The 20,947-nt window shown below is 45.1% G+C and overlaps 1 protein-coding gene across 1 annotated transcript; it reads left to right on the top strand.

Moving 5' to 3' along the window:
• The first annotated feature begins 970 nt into the window (after positions 1 to 970).
• On the top strand, positions 971 to 20,242 carry APPBP2 (amyloid beta precursor protein binding protein 2). Its single transcript, XM_041482537.1, has 13 exons — positions 971 to 1,129; positions 9,792 to 9,880; positions 10,550 to 10,701; positions 11,229 to 11,352; positions 15,391 to 15,559; positions 16,205 to 16,294; positions 16,734 to 16,801; positions 16,881 to 16,986; positions 17,277 to 17,401; positions 17,539 to 17,624; positions 17,936 to 18,126; positions 18,510 to 18,675; positions 18,880 to 20,242. The coding sequence occupies exons 1-13, from the start codon at positions 989 to 991 to the stop codon at positions 19,131 to 19,133; spliced, it is 1,761 nt and encodes a 586-aa protein (XP_041338471.1). The 5' UTR covers positions 971 to 988; the 3' UTR covers positions 19,134 to 20,242.
• The last annotated feature ends 705 nt before the right edge of the window (positions 20,243 to 20,947 follow it).

Genomic DNA, 20,947 nt, shown 5'->3' with positions numbered 1-20,947 from the left:
AAAATAACGTGCCCAAAGCAAAACAGCACGAGTTCTGCCTCCTATAATTTTTAAAATTAGAAAGAACAGTAGCAGCCCTACATTAGCTACGAAAACACCACAGACAACAGAAATTTCACATAATAATAAAATTTTTTTCATAGTTATGATTATTATGTCCTATAACAGCAAACTCCAGGTGCCCAAATAGTGCTGACATGAGCTGCCAACACACCTGGAGGTCATGGAAAGCCCAATATTAGCTGGGTGTTAGCACAGGTGAGCTGTAAATGATATTTATGCTCCGTGAGAAGTTTGGGCTGGGTGGGGCTCAGGGTGTGAGGGGTGATATTTAATGCTTTGTGCTCAGCTCCAAAAGATAAAGCTCCTTGGGCTGGTGTGGGCTGTGGGGCCATGGTGGGCAATCCCACCTCACTCCCCACAGCTACCTGCAGGAATTGACAGAATCCAGAGGTTTGGAAGGAGCTTTAAAGCCCTCCCGGTCCAAGGCAGGGCCACCTGCAGCAGGAAAGTGTCCAGGTGGGTTTGGGATGTCTCCAGAGAGGGAGATTCCACTCCCTTCCAGGGCTTTACCTCCCTCATGCAAAGCACTTCCTCGTGTTGGGGTGGAACTTGTGTTTTAGCTCATGGCCATTGCTCCTCGTCCTGTCGCTGGGCATCACCGGAGAGAGTAGCACCATCCTCTGATAGCTCTGAGAGGTTCTTTACGCCTTAGCGAGATCCCCTCTCCGTCTTCTCCAGCCTCACCAGGCCCCGCTGCCGCAGCCTCCCCTCATCAGGGAGCTGCTCCAGACCCTCCATAAAACCCCACCCCACAGCGCTGCCCTGCTTCCCCCTAAGTCTGTTCCCGTGCCTCCCTCATGATGCCCTGGCACCACCGCCGCAGGGAGGGCAGGGCTGTGGGACCGCGGGGCGTGAGGGGGAGCTGAGAGCCCCGGGGCGAGATGGAGAGCGGGCGGGCAGGGGGAGGCGGCTCCGCACAGCCAAGATGGCGGCGGTGGAGCTGGAGTGGGTGCCCGAGACGCTCTACAACACGGCCATCTCGGCCGTCGTGGACAGCTACGGGCGGGCGCGCCGCCGCGACATCCGCTCGCTGCCCGAGAACATCCAATTCGACGTGTACTATAAGGTACGGCGGCGGCCGAGCGGGGCCGGGCCCGGCCGGGCCTGTGGGACGTGGAAGGAGAAGCAGCCCGGGGGGCGGCCCGGGCCTGGCCTGGCCGGGGGCGCGGGGCTGAGGGGTCTCACCGGTGTCGGGCGCGGCCCGAAGGACGGGCCTGGGGCTCAGGGCCTGTGGGGCTGGAGCAGCGGCGGCTCCCGGCTCCGGCCGTGCTGGGGCCTTGTGGCTGCCCCCGGGAGCCGCCCCGAGGTCGCGGTGAGGGGCTGGGAGCCCCCGAGGGGGACGCGGGGACGGGGCCTGGCCTTGGGGGTCGTGAGGGGAAGGTGCTTCTCGCCATTGGGGAGCGGTGCGGGCAGGATGAAGCCAAGCTGGCTGTGGTGGAAGATGTTTTTTCCTTTTCCCCCCTTTTTTTTTTTTTTTTTGTAATAATGAATTGGACACGGTGATGTCAGTGGTTGAGGGAGCTGTTTGCCGTGGTCTAGTATAAATGAGCTGGTGGCAGCCAGATGGAAAGAACTGACAGTTGTTTAATGCTGTAGTTTTAGTAGCATTAAATTATTCCTTGGTGAAAGGGCTGCTTCTCGTTCAGCTGCCCCTGGAATATACGGATTTGGTGTAAAAGGTGCACTGAGATGGTCCATTAATTTCTTATTGTCCACTAAACAGGCATTTCATTCATGTGCAGGAGCAGCTGGAAATGAGCATTCATCTGGGGAGAAACAATGTCTATAAAAACCCCCAAAAACCTGTGATGAGGAATAACCCTCCTTTCCTCTGCCTGCAAATTTCTGAAAATTTAGGAGTTTTTAAATGAAGTAAATCTTTAATCTTTATCAACCAGGTGTAATGACCCATCATATACATGGAGAGTAGCAGTATTTACTGGAGATAGGGAAATTGCTTTTCTAGTGTTGAAACAGGCATGTACATTTTCTGTGTCCTGGTTATTTCATGTCTGCCTTAGGTGGTGAGAAGGATGGAAACCCATTTTTATGACATGTGAGCATGCTCACAGATAATGATGTGATTGACACATCAGCTAAAGGCTAGAGATATGAAAATCACCATGTGGAAGAATATTTTGGGGGTGACTTTCAGCTGTTAATAAGTGTGACCATTGACAAATAAACTTCTTTGGCATTGCCCGTTCTCATGCTCATTCAGGTGAGAGGATGGTGGTCTGTGTTTTTTAAAAGCTTGAAACAAAACCTCCTTCTGATGATAGAAATGTGCAAGGATGTGTTATTCCCAGCTGTTTAAGAACTTATCTGTAGGTGAGCTTAATAGATCACTGATTTTTTATGCTTTTATTAGTGGTTGCTTTGAATCAGGTTCACGTGGAGTGGTTCCATGCTGAAGAAGATCCAGCACATCTGATTTCTGAGGAGACTCTCCAGCATGTTTCTTCTGCTGGAGTACTTGGGTTTGTCATCTTGCTGGGCAGGTGATGATAAAGGTGATAAGTGCCTGTCCCCAGAATGGTGTTTGTGTTGTAGGGGCAGCACAGCTGCTGCTAATGACAGCAATTGCTTGGAATCACAGACTGGTTTGGGATGGAGGGGCCCTTTCTGCACATCTCATTCCATCCCAGCCATGGGCAGGGACACCTCCCACTGTCCCAGGCTGCTCCAAGCCCTGTCCAGCCTGGCCTTGGACACTTCAGGGATCCAGGGCAGCCACAGCTGCTCTGGGAAACCTGTGCCAGAGCCTCACCCACCTTAGACATCTTTTTCTAATCTCTAATCTAAACCTGTTCTCTGTCAGCTTGAAGCTGTTCCTCTAATTTCTGTGCTTCACAACAGGAGTTTTTGAACTGTGTAAGGTGCACTGATATTCCTCTTACCAAGCCACATCTATGGGATGTCCTCATGCAGAATAAACCAAACTGGGCCATGCCTGCAGTGTGTGTTCTGTGGCTGTAAGAGTGGGCTGGGCTTCCATGTCCTCAGTGTCACCTTTCCCGTGGAGAACACCCAACGTGGATGAGGCCTGCAGTGACCTGGTCTAGAGAATGGATCCCTGCCCTTGGCAGGATGGAACTATTTCAGTGTCCCTTCCCTCCTGTGAGTCTCTGTGCATCTGTAGAATGCTTGGTGACTGGTTCTTGGGTCTCTATGTGGACACAACAGCATCAAAAGTGTCATTTGGGGTAGCTGAATGAGGTTAGGCTGGGGACAGCATCCCTCTCACAGTGTGTGTGGTGCTTGTTTTGCTGTTTTGGCTCTGGGTAGTTATTTTGAATATCAGGTGGCTGTTAAATCCCAGTACGTCACAGTGAGCCATATTCCATGTATCCTGACCACTGAGTTCTTTAAAGTAGAATTTCCAAAGCTATTAACAGTCTTTGGAGTAAGACAGACTAGAAGACTTCAAAATATTTGACTACATGGTGTTTGTTGCTGCTGTGTTGGAGGGTGTCAGTTGTTTGTTAGTATCCTGTATTACTTTCATTTTGTCATGAGTAAAAGGACTAAAAAATGTTTCCAATCTTTCACATAACTTGTAAGTAATAGTTTTTTTATCTAGGTATTAGTCATGGTTTGTGGTGCTTGAGAAACTGCCACTGATTTTTGCAAAAAAAAACAACAAAAAGGTGGTACCAGTCAGATTTTGTTTTGATCTGTGGATGTTAGTTGTCTGTAGCTATACAAAAATGTTTTCATCATAGTCATTGGTATTAACACTTAACATTTGCCAGGTTTGCCAACATGTCTAGGTTGATTCAGAAGCTGGAGGTGAGATACCCCAGCAGAGACAATCAATGTGCTGCTATTTCACAGGAAAAAAATACCAGCAGTGTCTTGGTGTTGGTCCCCAGGACACCCTCTAGTCCATGGTTTGGCTCTATTGTCATAACTTACTGCCTTTATTTCCCACTCCTTAAAAAATCCAATTGGTTTTACCTCTACATCTTCTAGGATTGATAGCTTCTGGGACATGCTTATAAACCTGAGTGGGGAATGGATCTGGGATGGCTGCAGGATGTTCTTGTGGCTTTGGTAAGGAGTGGGTTCTGCTGCAAGGTGACAGGAGCAGGCAGGTTCCTCATACTGAGCATATTTATCTCTCTGAAGCATTCTCAAACAGTGACTAAAGCTCAAAAGAAGGCACTATCAAATAATGATGATTGTGGTAAAGCAACAAACCTGCTCTGCTTCAGCAGGGTATCATTGCATATCTCTTTTTTTCAAGCACTGGTTAACTTTTCCTTGCAACCATTAGAAAATTAAGAGGCAGAGCAGGATGCTTGTGAGGATATCCTGGAAATTTCCAAGCCTACGTTTGAGCTACAAAATATTTTAAAGTCTTATTAATAATGACAGCTGTATTTTGAGGAGCTTAATAACTAGTATTGTTACAAGTAACACCTGCCTCTTGGGGGGGAAAAATAAAAATGTGCACACATATCATACTGTGTTTCCTTTGGTTGTTTGCCAGGTTTGTGTGTATCCTGGTTGGGCTTTTTCCTGGTTAAACTAGTTAGATTCTCTTGCTTAATTTTTTTTTTTTTTTTGGGGGGGGGGAGGATGAGAGAGAGGGTGTGTAGGTTTTAGAAGCCAAAGAAAGAAATATGCTGGATCTCATATAACTCAGACTCAGCATATGAACAAAATGCCAAAATTGTGTATTAAAAAGTAGTGACAGCTGGAATAAACTGCAAGTGCAAAAAAACCCAACAAACCCAAAACAAAAGAACCCAACCAACAAAGAAAACCACAGCAAAATCTCTGAAAAAATCAACTTCTTATATTCTGTAGTTTGTTGGGGTGAAGATAATGTTTTGAGGGAGGGTGTTCCTATAAGAATCAAGGCTGTTGGCAAAGTCAGGTTTTGAACTCTCTAGTCAGTGTCTTGTGCAGATTTCCTTTCTTCCCCTTGTGCCTCTGCTTTGTACTCTTATTTTGCATAATTATCTCATGACTTGGTTTTCAAGGTGCTTTGCTGCTTTAGTGTTCTCTGTCCCAGGTATTTGTGGCAGTTGCACAGTGCCAGCCTCATCTTGGATTTGGATTGTTTAACAAGGAGTTTCATCCCATGCTCATTCTCCTTTTGGAATGGCTTTTCTGGATTGTGTGTTTCTCTTTTCTTCCAATTGATTTTTCTTGAAAATAATTTGTTCTTGGAACATTTTCTGGTGAGCTCATTAACCACAGGAGCAGTTGAAGATGACATTGATTTGGTTTCTGTCACATTTAGGTATTCTTTGAACCAAAGAAATGAACAAGCAGGAATTTGCTGACTGTTGACAGCAAGCAGCAGAACATCCGTTCTCTGCATTGCAGCAGAGGTTGAGTTTACTGATGGAGAATCATTACAAGCACCATTTCTGTCCATTAGAATATAACAAGCTTTTACCAAGGTTTCAGTCTCCAGGGGCTTTGATGAGAGGGAGCAGGATGAACTCCCCCTGAAATGAAGTGTGGCTGTGCTGCTGCTTCAGTTCTGAGCTTCCCTGCCTGGGAAGTACAGCCAAGGTCACAACACAGAGTGTGAGGCAGGCAGAGCATCCCAGAGCTTTCTGAGGGGCTTCTGCTCTGAGCCCCAGGGTGAGCTCACAGAGACTGAACTGCCCTGCTCCTGCTGTGGTTTAGGGGTTAGGAATTAAATGTGTGTGTGGGAAGCATGATGATTTCACACATGTACAGCCTCTCTGTCACCTGGCAGGAGCAGAGTGTGCAGCAGGGCTGCACTGAATGCTGCTGGCCTTCAATCAGATCCTTCTAGCACCTCTTCAATTAAAGCCTCACAGTGAAGGAGAATCATTACCTCATGAGTTTTTGCTGGTTATTATTATTAACACGTGCCTTATTTCTACAGCCTAAATTTAGATGTGAACTGAACTGTCTTTCCTTGTTATGTCTTTACTGGTTTGAAACTTCTTGCCTTCTAACGTGTACTACTCAGACTGCCTTTTTTTTTTAACCTCTAAACATAACTGGGTTATGTTTCCTCATCCTGATATCTTTCAACCTCCCTACCATTTCAGTATCCTTATTGAGTCTGAAACACCAGAACTCATCATAATTGAGATAATGAGGTCACATCATGAACAGAGGTGTTGAGCTCCTGCTGAACAATAATTCCTATTTCCACTTCATTTCCTCTGGGTTGATTGAGCTCCAAGCAGGCTGGGTTTTCCCAGTTCCTGAGGAGAATCACACGTGTGTGAGGCTCAGACTTTGTCTCCCTTGTGGAACACAAACTCTGCTGCTCTGGCCCAGAGAGCAGAGCAGGTGGGAACATTTGGGGTGTATAAGCATTGGCCTCTAGAAATTGTCTCTGAAGTCATGCTAGTTCAGTAACATTGGTTTTGTCTTGGTTATTTATTTGATTGCGTTTGTACAGATCAGCCTGGTAGCTGGAATTGTGCTTTCCAAGGAGAGCTGGATTATTTGTTTTTTTAATGCCTTGATCCATATCCAGTAGAATCTTGTCCAGAGGGTTTGTAGATGATTTTGAAATTGGTTTAAAAGCATGGAATGTACCTAAATTTTGAACTGATTATTTTTGGTAACGAGTCATTTGTCAACAGATTGACAAATGTGAACTGTTGACTCAGGAAAACTTTCTCCTTCCTTGTTGAGTGGGGAGGGAAGATGTGCTTTTTATTGCTGTGGTTTCAGCCCAACGTTTTTCCCAAATTCTCCAGTCTGTTAAGTACACTGTCCTTCCCCAGTCTGGCCTGATACTCCATATGACATTATTAGGCATTACAAAACATCCTGGGGAGCTTCTTGGATTTCCTCTGTAATTCTTACTGAAATATCCATGTTTTTCAATCCTCTTCCAAACTGGAGCAACAGGAGCATATTTTTCAAGTTGCGTCTTCTTCAGTTCCTTTTCTAGAGGATCCTTGTACAGCTGGCTGGAATTAACCCCCATCTGCTTTAAAAGATGATTTTTAAAAATATTTTTATTATGTTTAGAGAAAGGTTGGTTGGTTGTTTTTTTAGCTTAATCTACCCAGAGAGAAAGACAAGAACTTTAATAGAAAGATGATGTAATAATCAAGTTACAAGTTAATGTCATTAATATGTTCAGTTGGGGACACCACAATGTGCAGCTTTTGTTACACACCCACCTGAACATGCTGTTCAACATTCAGCCTTAGATCCTAAGAAGGGCTGTGGTGAGTTTCTCACAGCTGTGCACAACAGCTGGATTGGGCATGGGTATAATAATCCACCTGTATATTAAATTTATACCTGTCCTCAGTGCCAGAACTCATGTGTGAGCTGATAGAGTTGGGAGTCACCTTGCAGGCTTTGAGTCATTTTTCCATAGTTAAAGAAAAATAAATCCTGGTAGGTTCCAAATAGGTTAAGCTGGTGTCTAAAAGACATTTCTCTCTTCAGAACAGAATAGTTCTTTAGAAGTCCAAAGCTCTGTGTTCATGTCAGGGCATGTTTTTCTTGAATCACTGTTTTGTTTTGTTTTCTTGTTATGTAGCAAGGCTGTGGTCAGGAATTCAGTCTCTCTGGAGCTTTAACAAGAGAATAATTTCTTCAGTCCTCCCAACAGCTTCTCAATGAGTGTTACTGGATCTCCTGGAATTACTTCACAGTTTGACGTATACTCACTATTTCCATGTCAAATTTCGTTTGAAAATATTGCTGTAACAGCCACAACAGTTCCAAGAGGCTTCCAGCTGAGTTAATTCCTCAAAATGTTTGCCAGCATATCCGGGGGAAGGGGTTACAGGGATAGTAAAAGTCCCAGAGATGTTGTATTTCAAGTTAGAGCTGTGAAACATTGCAGTTTGGACTTTGGGGCCTGAGCCAAACGTGACATGTGCCCAAAATTAGTGATGTTCCAAAACTGAGGGTCCTGTGGGACCTTCCCCCTCCCTCCCACCTCACCAGGCCATTTACTCCTTGGCAGTCTCAGAATCTCTTGTAAGAGGGATTCTCTCCTTACAAGAAGTGTTTATGTAACCTCATAAATATATAAATTTTTCAAGTCTTACTATGGTTAATTTTTGATAAACCAGGAATCTCTGGGATTTTGGGTTGGTACTGCAAGGTAATAGGAGGAGTGATGATACTGTACTCAGCCCTGTGAAACCTGGTAGTGTTTTTGCTTGCCTTAAATCCTGCTGCAGTGCTTTGGGGATGGCTGAGCTTCCTCCAGAAACGACCTCCTCAATTATTGATGGCATGCCCACCTTCACTCTGGGCATGGAATACCAGGCAATTTAAACAGCTGCTTTTTGTTTTTTTTTTTTTTTACTGCAGAAAGTATATTTTAGGTTTTATAGAGCATTCACTATGAGACAGCTGTGCTGAAGGAATGAGAACATTTAACCATGACTGTAGCTTTTAAATACAGCAGGCTGGCTGTTCCTTCAGTGCCAGAGAGAATCCAGCTCCAGCAGGAGCTCTGATCCCTTTGAAGTGCAGGGACACGCTGCTTTATCAGAGCAGTAACTTTGCATGCAAACTTGCTCTGGTTTTTAAAATACTTCCTTTTTTTTTTTTTTAATGTTCCCTCAGCAAAATAGATAACGAAGAGGAAAACATTCATTTCTGGCAATTGACATTATTAGGTCAAAGTATTTTTGAAGTTTTTTTTGTAGGTTGTGTTGTTAAAATAACACATTTGCTGTGCTCTAGAGCCAGTGTTGTGTGTTTTTATAAGAAGAGTTGACTAGAACTAAATTTCTGGCTGGAGATGTTCTCACATGCTGTGTTTGGAATATTAATTCATCAGCTCCCAGTGTTTGTGGAGAAAAAGGTGAACCAGGCACCAGATGCTTATCACTGGAAGCATTTGAAGGCATTATTAAAACTGGGAGGAATATTAATGTTTCCATTTAAGCACTGATGATGCCTGTGGCAGGTGTGGAGTGCTGCTTCCTGAGGTCATATGCCCCTCTGTGCTCATCTGTGGGTCAGGGCCTTTAAGATAATGGGCATGAATAGTTCACAATGGATTTCTCTGACGTTTATTTGCACAGTCCCTTTGTACCTGTGTAAATCCATGGCATTTATAGCCTGATGTGGCAGAACCTGACCACGCACTGCACGGACAGCTGTCTGTGGTTTGTTGTGAGCAACTCAGCTGATAAATTTGCTTATCTGCAGGCACAAATCACTGTGGGCATAAAACAAGCCAGTGCTTTTAATAAATGCACGAACAGGCTCCAGTTTTCCCATTTACTGGTGGGGGAGTCACCTGTGGAAGCTCAGGTGTCAGTGGGGAGGGGCTGGTGCCTGTCTGTAGTGCTGCTATTGGTGAGTGACCCCTTGCAGAACTGGTGGGTTTGGGTTTATTTTTATCTGATATATTTGCATTGCTACATCCTAGTTTATGTGTCATTTAAACATGTTCTGAAAGCATTTGGTATCAAAACTGTTAATTGTATTTGTCTTGGATTTGTAGCTCACATGTGGCAGCGTTTTGGTTGCAGGAGGGCACAAACACCTGGAAATACATCCTTAGATAAAAAAAAACCTTGAAACCATCTATGCACCTCTGATAGCTCAGTTTTTAACACTGAAACTGTGCTCCTGAGGTGAAATCTTCTGTTACATGGACTTATTTGAGCCTGCTGAATTTCAATGCTTTAAAGTCTGGATTTCATCTTAAGTTATCTCTGCTAGTAAGCTGAGTTTCCCAGAAAAACTCGATTTTACATATTAAGGTAAATTTCCCTGGTTTTTTTTTTCAGCTTTACCAACAGGGCCGCTTGTGCCAGCTGGGTAGTGAATTTTGTGAACTAGAAGTTTTTGCAAAGGTGCTACGAGCTTTAGATAAAAGGTGAGTATCTTAATAGAGCAATAATTCTCATTTCAGCTCTCAGTCTCTCCATCTAGGAAGAGATGTTAAAAAAAGTCACAAACAAGAAAAAACAAACGATGCAAACCCCCCCAGTTGCTCAACACCACAGGTCGTGCCCAGAGTCCCTGGGAGCAGCAGTCACAGCACCCATTTCCTGCTGACCTAGCAAATCCTGAGGGAAGCTGATAGGATTGCCCCAGTTTGCAGAGTTTTCCTGTCATTAAATATTCCAGTTTGTGGAGTTACAGAACTTGACTGTTTTAGATCAGGTTCTCTGTAACCGGGATGAGCTCTGAGTCCCACCCACGGTGTGTGTGATGTTAATGGAGCCATCGCTGCTCGTTTGTCTGGAGTGCTGGGGGAGGGACGGGGGTTGGAGCTCCTCCCTGGTGGCTCTGAGCTGGAAACGCCCTCTCCCAGTTGTGATCCGGTGAGGACAGCTTGTGTTCGGCTCCCACGGAGAGTGTCCCTTGGTGGGGATCACCCAACGCCTGGGTTCCATCAGCCACAGCCTCACAGGAGGGCTTGCACTGATCTGCTTTGGGTTTGAGGGAGGCTTGGGCTTGATTTCTGTCCTTGGAATTCATGAGAGCCAACTGACTGCTTTCAAACCTCTGTGTAACCAAACTCTGCTCCTCTTTGTTGCAGACATCTGCTCCATCACTGTTTCCAGGCTCTGATGGACCATGGAGTCAAGGTTGCTTCTGTCCTGGCCTATTCCTTCAGCAGAAGGTGCTCCTACATTGCAGAGTCAGATGCTGCTGTGAAAGAAAAAGCAATCCAGATTGGATTTGTTTTAGGTAACTGCTGCTCGTGGGCTCTTTGCTTTCTCTCTTGCAAGCTTCAGTTAATGTAACAGTAATTTTTTCCTGTTAAAGATAGGCCTTTTAAAGAACTGTGTGTTTTGGAATGGAATTTTTAGAAAGCTACTTGGTGTCTTAAAAGAAATATATTTGATTTTAATATCAAAAAATGTATAGACATTTTAGTTCAAACAGTTTAAGTTTAAAATTGGTTTGCAGATGTGATGAGGAATTTGCATTATTTTAGTGTGGGTAAGTTCTGGGGTTTTTTTTGACAGAAATCTGTAGGAAAACTCTGTAATAACAAAAAAGCATCCTAAACCAAAGTATTATTTCCTTCAGCTGTAGGAAAATTCTCTTACATTTCATCCTTTCCAGGTCAGGAGGGTTTGACCTTGACAGGATTTCTGTCTGTAGAAGCAGGTCCATGAAAGAAAGTGATCATCTTGCAAGACCTGAGCAAACCCTTTTCCTCCTGAAAACGTTTTGCTCTTCAAATTGCTGTTTGTTGCTGATTTTTGCAGGGGGGTTCCTGTCAGATGCAGGCTGGTACAGTGATGCTGAGAAGGTTTTCCTTTCCTGCCTTCAGCTGTGCACCCTCCACGATGAAATCCTTCACTGGTTCCGTGCTGTGGAGTGTTGTGTGAGGTGAGCTCACCTTGAATTCCCAGGAAACCTTGGAGCCATCCAGCTCCAGGTGCTCCTTTAGTGTTCTGCTGCACCAAAACACTTTCCTGGCTAGAGCTGAAGATCAGGAGGTGCTTGTTTTACACTAACCCCTGGATTTTCAGCTTCTAAGTTGGCAGCACAGTACAATGGATTAAAAAAACCAATGTTTTACTGTCCTATGTAATCTCTCATGGGTAACACTGCTGGATAATAACAGTGGTCCAGCAGTTCTTGTTTCCCAAGGATTTTTTCCTGTGAAGGAATGTTCTGTGTTGAACTTTGCTGAAGTTCTATTTATCACAAAGAGAGTTTGCCAAATCCAAATGCAAACAGAATAGATACAATTGAGCAGAAATAAAGGCCAAACTTACCTTTCCTGATTGCAGATCCAGCGAGTTCTCTTGCTCCATGCTGACTGCTTAGCTCTGGGTCTGGGTGAAGATCTGGGTGTCCAATTCCTGTGGGCACCTTTAGCCACAGCTGAAAACATTTGGAAAAGTTTTCTTTTTTGCTGTTAAAGTTTTGAAGCTGCCTTGTTCCTCAGGGCCTGCAGGGGTTCACGTTTCATTGACAGAGGCCTCTTGCTCTTCCCCTGTGTGTTGAGGTGTGATGAACTGCAGGCAGGAGCTGGCTGGGTTTTGTTGCTCTCACCACCACCAGGCTGTTTTTGCACACTCCCGATGTGCCCATGGGCACCTGGAGGCTGCTGGGTAGAGTTGAAGTAGGGTTATTTATTTTTTTTAGCTGCTCTAACAAAGAACAAAGCATGTGCTGTATTTATCTGAATGTAGAGCAAAACTTGTTTGGAAAGCTGCTCCAAAAAAAGCCCAGCATCTTGTTTATGGTTGGGCAAACACGAAGAGTAAAGAGGCTTTGCCAAGAGCTGCTGATGTCCTGTGCCAGCCCCAGGGCCATGGCAACACTGCTCTGCCTGGTTCTGCTGGCTGGCATTCCAGAAGTGATGCCAGGAGCCTGGGCACACGTATCCAGCTTCCTGGAACTGGGGAGTGATGGATATAGAGCCACAGTTACTGCTTGGTCCTTTGCCTTCTAATTAATCTAAAAAAAGTTTTCTCGTTGCATCAAGCTCTTTGGCAAGCTGGAGAAGTTGCTTAAAAATAACTGTCACCTTCTCCAAATAGAAATGAAAAGAAGGGAAAGAAAGGGAGGGAAAAAAGGGAACTGTCTCTGCTGGACAGTAGTGTGGAAAGGAGATTTTCATTCTGTGCTGGAAGAAAGCACCCTGTGTTAGAATGAGTCCTTCTGAGCTGGGGTGTTGGCTCTGTTTGGTGCAGACATCCATTGTTCCCTGGGGAACTCTGCTGGGACATCACCAGCAGGGGCAGTGGGAAATGTTCTGGCATCTCCCAAACACTCAGCCTCTTTGGTTTGGAGTTGTGTCAACCTGAAAGAACTCAAACACTTTGGGAAGGGCTAAATCTGTAAAATCTGAACACCTTTGTGTGGCAGAGAGCAGTCATTAGACTGAGTTTACTGCCTTTCAGCTTGAGAGTAAATGGTGTTGTTACCACCTGGTCCCACTGCAGGAGGCTCGCACTGAGCTTGCACTGCAGCTGGGGGGAGTTTTAAGGAAACAAAATTCAAGTCCAGCTTTTGAAAGTATGACACTTTATTTGGCAAGTCAAACCACTGGGAGTTGAATTAATGCATTGCAGAATTAACAGAACACAGTCGAAAAATGTGTGAAGTTTTGTGTTATTTAAGCACAACTTGGTGTTTCCTTGTCCTGGCAGTAGTAAATTCTGTGGAGAAGCTGGGGAAGTGTGAGGTTTCTCTGAGCTTGTACCCTGCTTTTCTGGGGGTGTGGTGCTCCTTTTGGTTTGCCTTCTCTCATTATTCTGTGTTAAACAAAGAGGTACAAGTGCATAACACAAATACATGGTTCTCCCACTTCATTGTTGCACGTTTGGCTGATTCTTGGCTTGTTTTCTTCTGGTGGTTTTAGACTTCCTAAGCTGCTGTGTTGGCTCTGAGAGACTGAGTTTGTTGGGGGAGGTTAGTCCCCAAAAGCTGTTACTGCAGACATCAAAGGAGGTTCAGAGCCATTAGCATAAACGTCCTGAGGCCTTTTCTCTTCCTCTTGGCTTTATCTCCTAAGATTCCTTTGGATTAATAAAGGATTTTTTGTTACTCAGAACTGGATCACATAAACTCTGCTTATCCTAGAGGATTGGCTTAGGTTTAGCTTGGGTTTTGGGGAGATTTCTTTGTTTCTAGACACTATCACTGAAGCATCCAGACACTGGATATGATCTTTCCCAGGAGCTTATCTAAATTGCAGTGCTATCCCCACTGGCTTATTCCATTACATGGGATTTGGGCTCCGTGGTTTTGATGTTGCAGAGCAGCTCCCAACTGAATGGTGTTGGCAAAATGGTTTTTTCTCTTTAGGAAAACTGTTTACTTAATTCTTCTCTCATTTTCTTTATAATTCCTGTTTCTTGTTGCTGGAATGTTCCTGTGACCAGGCACACAATGCACTTGTACATCGTGTTTAGTTCTGAGGCTTTATTTAAGGAGAAATGTGGGTGTTGCTTTTTGCTGTCTGTTGTTGAGCCACAGTGCTGTTTCCCACTGGAGAGGGGGAATTTGTGTAGCTTTTGCAGGGTTTTGAAGGGCTTTTCTTTTGATGTTCTCTTTGTGCAGCAAATCCACATCTGTCATGTGCCAGCCTTCAGGCCCTGCTTAGGAAAATGGAAACTTTATTTCCTCTCTTGTTACTGTTGGGGTTTGGTGATGCATTTGGGTGGGAAACAGAGGGACAGTGTTGGACAGGAAGTTCTTAGGATGAGCTGTATCACTGGGAGAATGGCTGCATAGCTTAAATCTCTATTTGGAGCAAGTGGAAACAGGTTTAGGAAAGAAATTGAGCAAAAATTTCATTGTTTACTCCTTCCCCTTTAGCAATTGATTGGCAGTTTTATCCCAATGTATGATATCAGGACTAAAATGCAGTTCCTGTACATTAACCCATGTAGTCAGAGTTTGAGCCTCTTTGCAATGCAGCCTCACACTGTGCTTCCCTTCCCTCTGTGCAGTTCTCCCTGTGCTGTGTGCCCTGATTTCCCAAGCCTTGCCTGGTGTGTTCAGTCTGTTACTCACTGTCTAATGACACATTGCCAGCAGGGACAGTGGAGGTTAATTCACCAAAATTCCATGTCTGCTCCCTGGCAGGTGTTTGCCATGGAGCAGGAGCAGCTGCCCTGGCTGGGAATCCAGCTCTGCCCTTGGGGCTTGGAATATCAACACACACCCATTCCAAATGCACCTTGTTAAAGCTGGTGAGCATCAGCCTGCACTGATGCACAAATTCTTTGTTTTTATTTGTAGTAAGTGCCACAAGCTGGAACTGTTACTTCTCTGGAGAAGCAGGAGTAGGTTTCACCAGTGCTGGGTGTCACTGGCTGTATTTGGGTGTTGATCCTGCAGATGGGAAGGCAGCAGGATAGGAGAGGGAAGAGCAGAGGATGTTTGAGCTGTTGTCATCAATAAAATGGTCTCTCCTGGTGGGGCTGGTTCTCATGTGGAATGAATGTGGCTAAATCTTAGATGAAGACCTCCCCCAAGCCCCAAAGCACAAAAATGCCCACTTGGAGCTACTCAGGGTTTGTGGGAAAGTGCAGGGATGCAGGAAAATGAGCTGTGTTGTACTTACTATGGCTGCTTTGGGAAGGACGTGGAAGGGACTTTGTAGGGCAGGGCTTTGGGAATGGAATCTCATCAGTATTGGGAAGAGTGGATTTTATGGAAAATAACACACAAAGGCACCACACCAGAGTGGTTCAGTACAGAACTGTCTCAATAGGTGAAATCCTGTGGCATCTCCAGCAGGAAAAATTCCTGCCCTGTGCCCAGCTGTGTGTGACTGAGCCAGGCAGGGCAGTCGTGCTGGGCTGGCAGAGCTCCAGCCCGGGGGTGTCCCCCGGGAGATCCCTGGTGCTGCTGCAGGCAGAGGTTTCTCCAGCTCCCTCAGCAGCTCTCTCTGCATCCCCCAAGGTTGCTGCACGTTCGGAACGGGAACTGCAAGTACCACCTGGGAGAGGAGACCTTCAAGCTGGCACAGTCCTACATGGACAAGCTGGCCAAGCACGGGCAGCAGGCCAACAAGGCGGCGCTCTACGGGGAGCTGTGCGCGCTGCTCTTCGCCAAGAGCCACTACGACGAGGTGAGGCCGTGGGGGGCTCTCCTGGCACCAGCACCTCCTGCATGTGCCTCACTAGTCCTGGTTCTGCTCTCCCTGGCACCTGTGTGGCACTGCCAGAGCCATAATTCATTTATCCACTCTTGTTTCCATGGATCCTTCTGTGTTAGTCTGTGAGCTCTTCACAGCACTCGGACCAGCATGAACATACTTGTGTTACCTTGCATGTATGTGTTGGTCAGCTGTAAATGAAATGTTGTAAAAGCTTATTTTAGTAATTGAAAATTAATAGCAGAACCTGGTTTGTTATACCCTGTGTGAAATGTAACTACTCCATAAACTGGTGTTCCTTCAATCCCTAAGTTCACTGACAGGGTGTTGTCCTGCACAATGGGAATTGTGAGGATTGCTTAAATGTTCTGTTTGTAAAAGCCATTGGAATATTATAAACCTTAGATTAATATAAAAGACTTACATATTCACTATTAACCTTAAAATGGGTTTTTAAGTCTGTCTTTTAAGACATAACAGGACAATTCATTGCACACAACACTCAAACTGTGTATTTTAAATTTCGGAATGTAAATGACCAGCTTTTCAGAGGCAGATAACAATGTTCCAGTGTTGTGAAGTCCCAGCTTCCATTGTGTTGGTGTCTCTGTCCCACAGGCCTATAAGTGGTGCATAGAAGCCATGAAGGAGATCACAGTTGGGCTGCCCATAAAAGTAGTGGTGGATGTGCTACGACAAGCGTCAAAGGTGAACCTGAAATCTCCCCATTGCTCTGGGTACTAAATTGCTGCCAGGAAAGCTGAGGAGATGTTGTTACCTTCAGAATTCTCCTCAGGGGCCCTAAGGATTGTTGCTTGTTTGTCTCAGAATGGGTGGGGGAGTTTGTTTCTATTTGAGTCTTTCTAAAATGGAGTTGGAGTTGCCCTGGGGACCCTTGTGACAATGTTAACCTGCAAACTTCCAGGGAAGGCCTCTGACCCCTCTGATCTGGACTAGGTACAGCACAATCCCTTCAGTCAGGCAGGATAAAATAAGAAGTTTATTAATGCTGTGCTCCTTTTCTTAAATAACCGAAAAGTCCCTTAATAACCACAATGGTATTTTGAAATTAAAACCAAGGGTAAGTGTCTGGAGGGGCTGAGCTGTGAGTGCTCAGCTACTCACGTGCTTCCCTTCCCCTGCCCAGGCCTGCGTGGTGAAACGGGAGTTCAAGAAGGCTGAGCAGCTCATCAAGCACGCCGTGTACCTTGCCAGGTAAGGGCCATTCCAGAAAAAACCCTTCTAAAATTGTACTCAGCTGACCTCAGTTTGTAATGGAAGTGTGTTTGTGCAGGGAGCATTTTGGAGCCAAGCACCCCAAATACTCTGACACGCTACTAGACTACGGATTTTACCTGCTCAACGTAGACAATATCTGCCAATCTGTTGCCATCTATCAGGTAGGCAGCAGGACTTTTCTCTTGATGGTTTTAATCTCTCAGATGCTGTAGTTAATTCATGGAGATAGAGACTAGTTGATTTCATTACTGCAATCATGATGTTTAAAAAAACCCCAAACACTGCCAGCTATGGGGTTTTGCTGTCTTTGTCTTCCTCTGACTCCTGTCTTGTATATAACTAGTGTTTCAAATATGTAGAGAATTTCAGAGGCAGTAGATTCATCATAGAGATGAATTTGGGGTTTTTTTCTGTGTGAACTGATGAAATTGTGTTTTTGGAACCCTTGCAGACAGCGCTCGATATCCGGCAGTCGGTATTTGGAGGTAAAAACATCCATGTAGCTACAGCTCATGAAGACTTGGCTTATTCTTCATATGTTCACCAGTACAGCTCTGGGAAATTTGACAATGCACTGTGAGTACAGCACACAGCAGCACAGTTAGTGCTGTAAATGAAGAAAAATATTCATTGCATTAATATTTCTAATTTTTCATCAGTCAACTGCTGGCATACATAAACAGATCCTGAATTTTTTATTTCAACTCTCTCAGATTCCATGCTGAACGTGCTATTGGCATTATCACTCACATTCTCCCAGAAGACCATCTCCTCTTGGCCTCTTCGAAGAGAGTTAAAGGTAGTTCCCTTTATTGTTTGAATAATTTGAGTGTGCTCATCCTGGTCCCTCCCAGGCAATGTAGCTTGAGTTGTCTTTTTCAGTGGAGGTGTTTGTAGTCCTTGATGTTTGCAGCACACTTGTAAAATTAAAAAAAAAAACCAAACCAACTTAGCCAGATGAGTTAGAGTGGGGGGGTGAAATTACAGAATGTAAGAATGTATTGGGAGCTTGACACAGCAGTTGGTGACAGCCACAAAGCCTGGTGGGCTGTGTCCCCTGGCTCTGAGCTGGGTGTGGGCACAGTAACAGTTCCTGTCTCCTGCCCCCAGCACTTATCCTGGAGGAGATTGCCATAGACTGTCACAACAAGGAGACAGAGCAGAGGCTGCTCCAGGAGGCTCATGACCTGCATCTCTCCTCGCTCCAGTTGGCTAAAAAAGCCTTTGGGGAGTTCAACGTGCAAACAGCCAAACACTACGGCAACCTGGGCAGACTGTATCAGTCCATGAGGAAGTTCAAGGTAAGACTTCACTCCTGACCTAAAATCTGCAAGGCAGCTGAAATCTGTCACTACAAATGAGGGGTTTCAATGTCCACAATTCCCAAGTTCAGTTGGTAGTTCTGTGCTGTATCATTCACCCCAAAAGCTTTGTGCAGAAATAATCCATGGAGATGGATGGTGCCCTCAGTGGGTGACAGACAGCTTGGTGCTGCTATCTGCTGATCCACTTCACTAAAGAATTTGGAGAACTTGGACTGTGTTTGGCTTTGTTACTTTCTGCCCGTTACAAAATGCTACTGTTTGAGCTGCTGCATAGTTAAATTTATTTAAACTAATTTTCCCCTCTTTTTCTGGGGTGGTGAGTGGTGTCTGACTGACCTGTGTGAATCTGGCCCTGACAGGAAGCAGAGGAAATGCACATCAAGGCCATCCAGATCAAGGAGCAGCTCCTAGGGCAGGAGGATTATGAAGTTGCCCTCTCCGTGGGCCATCTCGCCTCCCTCTACAACTATGACATGAACCAGTATGAGAATGCTGAAAAGCTTTATCTGAGATCCATAGCAATTGGTAAGTGCCTACAGGAAACTTTTTAGAAAATAACTTGGCTGTTAATCTCTAGACAACTTTCTGTGGCTAGAACATAAGTGGAGAGTAAATTTTGAGCATAAGTGGAGAGTAGGCAAATTTTGTTGGTAAAAATAACCTGATAACTCGGAGGCGGCCCGTGGAGATCTTACCTCTCAACTTGGTTTTTGTCTTGGGTTTCTCTAGGAAAGAAGCTTTTTGGTGAAGGATACAGTGGACTTGAATATGATTACAGAGGTCTCATTAAACTGTACAATTCCATTGGCAATTATGAGAAGGTGTTTGAGTACCACAACATTTTGGCCAATTGGAACCGGTTGCGGGACCGGCAGTTCTCGGTCACGGATGCGCTGGAGGACGTCAGCACCAGCCCCCAGTCCACGGAAGAAGTGGTCCAGTCTTTTCTGATGTCTCAGAACCTCGATGGACAGAGCAGCTAAGAACTTGGTCAATTTACCAGTTAAGGTTTTTTCCCCCAGGTTACAGGGGGAAAAGTCATACTGTGAAATCTAAACCATGTAGTTCTCTGGGGGCTGGAATTTGCGTTGAAACACTGGTCCAGTCTACTGAAGAGTGCCCATACGGATGAATGTGTGTTAAATTCCTCTCAGCATGTGTATGGCATGTTTAGTTCGGCTCACATTTTTAACTTGGTATTCCCAAAAAAACCCCTTCTTTCTCTCTTCTTTCAAAAGAAGCTACTTTGCAGAAAGTCTGCAAGAAAACATTAAATAAAACTGTTTGAGTTCAAAAGAGTTGCATTCTTATTACGGATGGAAGGTTTCATCGAGAGCTTTCTGCTGATTCACAGAGAGAACAAAAGCTGTACTCTGAGGAGCTGTAGGAGAAAGGTCTTGCTGCTGTATCATTGTAGCAAAGTTCATGGTAAATAGCCAGCAAAGGGAGGATGTGCTGGCCTTGGCTGCTGCCTTACCAAGAAAAGTGGCAAAGACCCACTCTGGAGAGCACCATCCGCTCATTGAGTGCCACCTGTGCTGTTGTGGATGCCCTGGACTGGACCAGTACAGATCCCATAGACCAGCAACCACAGTGTCCTCGGTGCCACCGCCAGTGCTCCCCCTGAGCAGGACCAGGACACCACAGTGGACCAGCCTGCTAGAAACCGGTTTTGGACCAGTGGCTTTAATTTAATATTTCTGCCCCTGCATTCACTTTGACAGTAGAACTCTCTCATTTAGGTGTCTGATCAGTGCAAATGATATCCATGTGATAGATCCAGAGCTAGGAAGTGAATTGATGGTTTGTCTGTACCCAGTGAGCTTCTGCAGAGATTCCTGGCAGTGCCACAGCTCCACTCTGCTGCAGCCACTCCTCCTTTCCTCTCCCACGGGCTCTTTCTCTGCTCACAGAGGCCATACCATGTTTATACCAGTGAAGAGTTTTGTATTCCAATCCAATTCCATTTTCTGTTTCTGGAGAACACAACTTACTGTACAGGTCGCAGGGGTCAGTGAAAAATGCCAAAAAGCACAACAGGTCCTTTTTTTTTTGTGATGCTTCATTTCTACATTAAACAAGAGTACAACCAGAAACCGATTCCTTACGTTAATTTACGAAGCAGAGCTCAGCTGTACAGACCCTCTGAGAATGCCTCTCTCACTAGCTTGTCTTAATTCTTCTTTTGGGGGCTGTGTGGTTGTGTGGGTTTGAGTTCAGGTGTTGTTTTGGGCTTTGTTTGATTTCCTAATGTTGGGGAATATTTGAAAGTCTGTGTGACACAAACGAGAAGCGACTCGCTGCTGTTACCTCAGCTGTGCCAGCGGCACCAGCAGTGCCCAGGGGCTGGCATTCTGTGGGTGCTGTCAGTTTGGGGGTTTCTCTCCCCCTCTTTTCAGGGTTTGTACCTTGGCTGGTTGCTGCAGGGGCTTGGCCAGCTCTTCCTGTGGGACTGGGACTGGATGTTCTGCTTGGGGTCTGGTTTTTCATTGGTTTATGGGGTTTGTGGCAGGGAAAGCTGCTGGATGATCTTCAGGGAAGAAATAGAGGTTTTGGACATGACTTGGAGCTTAATGGCTCTTCTAAGGAGTGAAATTTTACAGGCCAATAGTTCATATTCTGGTGCCTTCAAGTGTTTTTTTTTTTTTTGTGGGGGGAAAGGCTGGGTAATATCAACTTTAAAATGCAATGAGGTAATTAGTGAATGCAGATTAACGATTGCATACTTAGAATATCTTCACTGAGGTGAAAAGAAGTATTTGCATAAAACCCCCTGTGGTATTAGGACTTAACTGCA

This window comes from Pyrgilauda ruficollis, unplaced genomic scaffold (genome assembly GCF_017590135.1).
Source record: "Pyrgilauda ruficollis isolate IOZ18807 unplaced genomic scaffold, ASM1759013v1 scaffold59, whole genome shotgun sequence".
In the NCBI taxonomy this organism is placed as follows: domain Eukaryota; kingdom Metazoa; phylum Chordata; class Aves; order Passeriformes; family Passeridae; genus Pyrgilauda; species Pyrgilauda ruficollis.
This window is presented reverse-complemented; position numbering and strand designations above follow the sequence as displayed.

Bases quoted from the DNA above. Each gene is read 5' to 3' on its own strand.
- APPBP2 (XM_041482537.1), top strand. From the start codon at position 989: ATGGCGGCGGTGGAGCTGGAGTGGGTGCCCGAGACGCTCTACAACACG. The intron at 16,802-16,880 runs GTAAGGGCCATT...GTGTTTGTGCAG, and splicing joins CACGCCGTGTACCTTGCCAG to GGAGCATTTTGGAGCCAAGC. The intron at 17,625-17,935 runs GTAGTTCCCTTT...TCCTGCCCCCAG, and splicing joins CTCTTCGAAGAGAGTTAAAG to CACTTATCCTGGAGGAGATT.